Source organism: Solanum tuberosum, unplaced genomic scaffold, assembly GCF_000226075.1.
Source record: "Solanum tuberosum cultivar DM 1-3 516 R44 unplaced genomic scaffold, SolTub_3.0 scf00243, whole genome shotgun sequence".
In the NCBI taxonomy this organism is placed as follows: domain Eukaryota; kingdom Viridiplantae; phylum Streptophyta; class Magnoliopsida; order Solanales; family Solanaceae; genus Solanum; species Solanum tuberosum.
Window position 1 is genome coordinate 381,831 of NW_006239166.1, and position 6,722 is coordinate 388,552.

The 6,722-nt window shown below is 36.1% G+C and overlaps 1 protein-coding gene across 3 annotated transcripts; it reads right to left on the bottom strand.

The window, feature by feature from the left end:
* Positions 1-1,280: 1,280 nt before the first annotated feature.
* Positions 1,281-6,722, bottom strand: LOC102587955 (transcription factor BPE). Of its 3 annotated transcripts, none has more exons than XM_006357167.2 (6): positions 6,171-6,717; positions 5,085-5,273; positions 4,883-4,948; positions 3,021-3,089; positions 2,834-2,902; positions 1,281-1,979 (listed from the first exon to the last, which is right to left on the bottom strand). In XM_006357167.2, exons 1-6 carry the CDS (start codon positions 6,459-6,461, stop codon positions 1,851-1,853), a joined length of 813 nt encoding a protein of 270 aa, XP_006357229.1. In that variant the 5' UTR covers positions 6,462-6,717; the 3' UTR covers positions 1,281-1,850. The 3 variants fall into 3 exon arrangements, with proteins under 3 accessions (XP_006357229.1, XP_015168832.1, XP_015168833.1); XM_015313346.1 differs by lacking the exon at positions 1,281-1,979 and adding an exon at positions 2,308-2,614 and having other exon boundaries at positions 6,171-6,722; XM_015313347.1 differs by lacking the exon at positions 1,281-1,979 and adding an exon at positions 2,308-2,654 and having other exon boundaries at positions 6,171-6,722.

Genomic DNA, 6,722 nt, shown 5'->3' on the forward strand with positions numbered 1-6,722 from the left:
TTTTTTATTTCATTTAAGACATTCTACTACTCTCTCTGTCTCATTTTATATGTTATCTCTTTCTATAAATAGTTGTATCACAATACTTGTCATTTTATAAAATTTATGCATACATCGTCATATTTTGCCTATTATACCCTTGATAGAATAGTTAATTAATCTTGTCATTTATTAATAAAGTTGACTTAAGAAAACATTAAATAAAGATAGAAAGGTAAAGTTACATCATTTCTTAATGCAAGGGCAAAGTAAAAAGATGACATATAAAATGGGACGGAGGGAGTATAATTTATTTCACTCAAGCACTTGAACACATGATAAAATTAGTTTAAATTTTGATTTTATTTTTTTTTTGTCTGTGCTCTCAAGTGTTTCATTACATATAGAGTTGTCAAAAAGGGACGGCCCTGCCCCACCGGGTCCCAAGCCTCACGGGCCAAGTAATTTGAAGGGCTAGGGCGGGTTGGCCCTTCATTTGGTAGGGCCTGAAAATGCTCAACTCAACCCAACCCTAGAAGGGCCGAGGGCTGGGGCAGGTCAGCCCTTTTTTTTTTCTTTTCAAACTTGTAATTCTATAACATCAAGAAAATGAGAAGATTTTCAAATCAAATATGACAAACAATGGTGTTGTTTCAATAACACTAGCAAAACTTTAGTGTAATTAGCATGTATCTCGCATACTAGATATGCAAGTGAGATAAGAGAGTGACAAGCAAGATGGGAGGGAGGCAAGGGGGCGAGATTTGTATATGTATGCTAGATACATTCAAATCTACTTTGATTAGAGTGTATCTAGAACAAATTAACCTAATTCCGACACATGTATCTAGGTACGAAGATTCATAATATTACAACATAACGTGTATTCAAATAATTAGATTATCTACTAGTGAGATTATTGTAAATTACTCTTGAATAAAAAGTTTTGCCCCATGGAACGACCCCAACCCAACCCCGATCAAGCCTCAAGGGCCAGGGGCTTATATGGGCAGGGCTTATAAGCCCTAGTTTTAAATGGGCTTGAAAAATCATATCCCAACCCTACCCCAATAACAGGTAGGGTTGGGCCGGCCCCATGGGCTAAGCCCATTTTGACGGCTCTAATTACATAGATAAGTTAATAACTTAAAATATATCTCCTCCTTTATTATATGCATTAGCCTCAATAAATCGTAAAATCTCATACATGTTCTAATTGAGACTAATGTGTATAATTTAGAAAATGACATTCTATGGGGTTAACTTAACTCCCTAATAAACCCTGAGAGCAAGCGCAAAAGTTTATTTAAAACTTTAAATCAAAAAGTGTTTAATAGAACACTTTATCCAAATAGAGTAATTGCCAAGTTTAAGGAGTTGTGGATGTTTTTTTCATCTGTGTTTACCCTATCTTTAAATGGTATTGCTAGAAACTTGAAGATCCAACAACTTACAGGCATCATTCATTTGGTATAACTCGTTGTGAACAATCGAAACACAGGAACACTGATTTTCCCTATTTACAAGACTTGATGCTATCTATTAATGGTTTTAGGACGAGACAGACCACTTTATTAAGCTAGTATAGCTACAACTTCAGCATATTGATACACCCAATTCTGTACCTATTATTAAACAAGCACTTTCACAATAATACTTATATGGTGCCTTCCACAAGTATAACAAGATAGACGAACGAAGTGGAAAATGTGGTTGTCTGTCTATCAGCTGTAATAGACATTCAACAATTTTGTGCCTGATAAAGATACTGGATATAAGCTTTCAAAGAAACCTGGACTGGCCATGTGTTCTGGCAATCGCCAAAGGCATGAACCTCCCAATGAACTTATTATTAACCTTTTGATGCAGATTTATGTTGTTCTTTCAAATCCTCCACCAAGCTGCATATGCAACCAATCTGGTGATGTTCCCCTGGCATATTCCCTAGTAGCTTGTGAACCGAATGTCATAGCATTTGTATCAAATGGCTGCTGTCCGAACTAGAAAAATTAAAACAATGTCATTTGTTTCGTGTAAGAATTGAAATGTGAGAAGGAAAACACTTCTCCAAGCACAAATTTTTGTGTTATCTCACTAATATTTTCCATTTTCAGCTCAAAGAATAGAACTCCTCCCCTTGCCTAGTTGTCTTTACAATTATTGACTTGGTTTTTCTTTACATCTTACTATTTTATCAGAAGCTAATGTTCAATGCACTGCTCCCCGTAACCTTCTCTGATCCACACAAATTGGCAATCCCACATGGATAAAGTGTTTAAAGCGATTTAAATAAAAGACATCCAGGATAAAGGATCAAATTCAAAGAAATGAGTACACCACCAGTCATTTTATCAGAAAATGTTCATGGCCACAAATCTTTGTATCAGAGTAAGTACGTTTGCTTGCCCATAAACTTCAAACCAGTCCTAAACATATTCAGCTAAGTCTCAGAAATATATGGTAGTGATGAAAATGTTTATCCAGCAAGTATTACTTCAAGGTGCTAATGACGAAACATTAAACAAGAACAGCTTGCTGAATGCAGCACAATCAACTCATTTCCCCCAAGACCAAAAAGGTGGCCTGTTAAGTACTATAATCAAGGTTGCCAGGTACATATTTATCCACCCATTTGCTGAAAAAGGACAGATGTCAAATTAGGCACAGAATCACCCCTACATGCAAGTAAGCAAGAAGGTAGGTGAGACTGCACTGAGTTGACGTTGCTTCGACAAAAAAGGTATGGTGCAGTTTAAGAAAGGATACACATGACCAAGGTGGTCACACTACCAATTAGTCATTGATGTGTCCTAGTACAGAATGAACCACAGGACTGACTTCATACAAAACTTACATCTTTAGATGGATATCCTTCTATGCTTGGCATTTTTGAATTAACCGCTTCAAGCTTCATCGATAAGAACTGCAGAATCAAGAACATGAATTACCACAAAATTCTCACAATTAGAACACTCCAACAGCAAACAAGACAGATGCTGATACATTTTTTTTGTTTTCCTGGGGGAGGGGGGGCAACATACCTCAACCTGGTGTTGTAATGATTGAATATAATTTATTATCTCATCAAGAACAAGAGCTTTGCCAATAACCTGTAACCAAAACAATCAAACTAAGTTTCTCCATCTCATTTCAACCAAAAACATTAATTCAGCTTTAGATGTTTATTTATTACAATATATTTTTCATGGGTAGCTTTTTTTTTTTATCAAGTAAAAGTTTTATGATAATAACAAGGCCAACTTGGCTGTATACAAGTGATATACCAAAAGAGGAGAAACCTACAAAATATGGTTCTCTACAAAAGACACTCAATCCTCTATACAAACAAGAACTACATGGGTATTCCAAAAGAAAATAAGGGATGGGAGATTACTCTTCAATTGAGCAAAGCTCATTTCGACCCCTTCAAAAGCTCTCTTATTCTTCTCTTCCCAAATGACCCACACGGCCACACCAAACCAAGAGGAATAACATTCCAAGCATTGTGCCTTCTTCTCCTTTGTGTTGTATATCATGAACAAAGAAGTTTGAATCTCCACCTTCCCATCTACATTAATGTGGTGAAAGCCAGTTGCTTTTGAGACATTTCTAGGTTCACTAGACTAGATACTGTAACCAAAGGAACACCATTGGTCTAAATTTTTTTATAAGTAGGAACATTTGTTGGTCTAGTTGTGGATTGTTTGGTCAGTAATGTGATAACTCCCCAAAATGCCAGACTCATCATCAAGGTCATGGATGCAGCAATCAAGAGCTTTGAGTCAAGAAGCACAAAATATCAAATTGGGCTGACTGAGCTTTTCAATTAGGATGTAGCTAAAGGACATTAAGCTAATTATTTGTGTCTTGTGTAACCGTAAGTAAAAATAGTTTATCTTTAGGGTTTTGGTTCATTAGTTTTTGATCATGTAAAGATACTCCTTGTGAGTTTATGGAATTTTCCAAACCTCCTCATTGGACCCTCTTGAATTCTTCCCTAGTAAGAATCCATGTATGAGAATCAATTCCTGTCTCGCTTGGATTATTAGTTTGTAACTGAATGATAAGTTGTTTTCATTATTTGCTATTAATCCTTTCTTTCTTTCTTTCTTTCTTTTTAATCTATTCCCCCTCCTTTCTAATTCCAATTGCATCTTCTCAATTCTATCTAGTTTTGAATAGATTGTCTCAGTTTATACATTCTTACACTTGTGCTGTTATCATAAATGAGAGGAGCATGGTCTGATATGTAAGCAACTAAAGAGCGTGGGCATGGAATATACAAAGAAATCCATGTGCTTTTGTTAAAGAAATTAGTTCAAACAAGGTCAAGTTTCAAGAAATTAACAAAAATTGATAATTTTTGGATCAGACAGGTTCTTATTTGAATACGTCAACCAGAAAGGCAAGAAATACAAGTTCCAGTGTTCCACCTAAATAATAGCATGGGACAAGTGTTTTACTTTTCAACGACAAAATAAACACCTAAAATTACATGGGTTGGCTTTACTTGTCAAAATAAAATACCATGGTACAAGAGCTTTGCTTGACAAGTAATTCATCACTAAAATGCTAAAGCTAAATCTTCTCTAGAAGAATCGGTGTACTTGAAACATTATCTGTTGGAAGTTGGACTCTATCCTTCACTCAATTAGTACTTCCACAAAAACTGAAAGAAAAATTTGTGAGGCTTTGTCTGAAGTTCACTATTGGGAGCAGGCTTTGCTAGTGAACCTAAAAACTATGTCATCTCGCCTAAAGGTGGGCACTCCCAAAGTTTTGATGTCAGAGACAGAAAGTATTTAATCAAGTACCATTAGAAAACAGAAAAAAAACAGCAGATGAAAATCAAGCACTTCGGATTTTAAACAGTGAAAAGAAAACGGAAGGTGCAATAGCGCACCTTATTACAACCAGGGACTATATCTTGGAGGACTTTCATCCTCTCACTTATCTTCTCTCTTCTAGCCTGCAAAACAAAAAGTTCAATCAGCAAGACCATATTTTTCAACTACAACCAGCATTTCATATCATGTCAAAGCTATTTCAACAACAAAGTCTAAAATTGACACTTGACTTAGAAGAGAATAAATTAGCCAAATTACTCTTTCTGCTAGACTGTGACTATCAGTAGCTTGACCCCTCCTTGCTCGCACGTGAATGTAATCTTTTGGTGGTTCAGCAAGCTTTGCAGGTTGTTCTGCAGATTTCCCTGAATTCCCTTCCCCATCACCTCTAGATTCGCAATTCTCATTTGATCTTGTAACCTTCATCCGCTTACTAGCAGATTCAGTCTGCTCAAATCACCAAATTAATATTAGAAGTCAAAAATTAACAAGGCAGAAAAAAATAATCAATTTCTCACAATGCACGGTTCAATATGAGATATTTGATTCCACATCCAAACAACCAACTAATTTCAATCCACACTAATTAGAATCTGCAAATGGATCCTCCACATACACCATTCTGTTCGAGCCCATTTCATCCCAATACTGACAAATACTTTGTACTTTGAATGAAGATTCCGGTTCTCTAAAACTGGAGAATAATCAAATGTCTAATCCCCTCGAAAGTACTTCATAAACAAGAATTAGGGAGAACAATGAGAACAAACCAACAACGACGAAAAAAGAATCAATCAATCAATGTACTCTACCCGGCCTTCTCAAGTTATCTTCAGTTTTGCTTTATACTACTCTACTTATAGACTCAATCAGGAAAATAACATAAGCTCAAAACTAAAATTGCCTAGCATGACTTCATGGCAAATAAATATCAACAAACTGTACATTAGAATTTAACTTACATCACAGTAGTTTCTACAGCTAATTTAGTAGGAAAATGAGGTAATTCGATAGAATACCAAGCTATAATAGATTTCACTAGCATTTAGGCAGTTAATACAGAAAATTAGTAGAAAATTGAGGTAAATTAGATAGAACACCGTGCTACAATATAATTTACAAACGTTTAGGCAGTTAATACAGCTTAATAGAAGAAAATTGAGGTAAATAAGATAGAAAACCAAGCTATAGTAGAATTTACAAACATTTAGGCAGTTAATACAGCTAAATTAGTAGAAAATTGAGATAAATAAGATAGAATACCAAGCTACAGTATAATTAACTAACATTTAGGCAGTTAATACAGCTAAACAGAAGAAAATTGAGGTTAATTAGATAGAATACCAAGCCATTGCCGCTAGTGGAAACTCCTTTAGCTGATTCATCATCCTCGTTTCGCTTCCTAGCTGAACCACCACCACCGCCGCTGTAATTAGTTGTTCTCCGGTCTAGAACCATGGGATCATTATTCGGAACATCACTCACATTCTGCTGCGCCGCCGCCGTAGACGACGGAAAACTATACGGCGTCTCGCCTTCACCTGCATTGATCGGAAACTGCCAGATCTCAGATAAATTAAACGGCGGAGACTGAAAACCTCCGGCGTGGTTCATCATGGAAGCTTGTGGATCCATTTCAATACCCAATCCAAATCCGAAGCGAATGGTGAAGTATTAGGCATTCACGTAGGAAATGTGAATGAGAGAAGATATATATAGAAGCTCTGCGTGTACGAAAATGGAAGTTGTTGGTGCGTACTGTATCTACTGGCGTATAATAGCGACCACCACCATTATAGAGAGAAGAAGAGACTCTTTGTGCAGTTGAAAAGAAATGACTTTGAATGAGGTATTTTCGGAGGGTCCAGTTACAGCTTTTATTGTCTTCCTCTTATA

Coding starts and splice junctions, on each gene's coding strand:
- LOC102587955 (XM_006357167.2), bottom strand. CDS start 6,461: ATGGATCCACAAGCTTCCATGATGAACCACGCCGGAGGTTTTCAGTCT. Junction 5,274..6,170: donor CCACTAGCGGCAATGGCTTG/GTATTCTATCTA, acceptor TGATTTGAGCAG/ACTGAATCTGCTAGTAAGCG. Junction 2,903..3,020: donor CATTACAACACCAGGTTGAG/GTATGTTGCCCC, acceptor TTGATTCTGCAG/TTCTTATCGATGAAGCTTGA.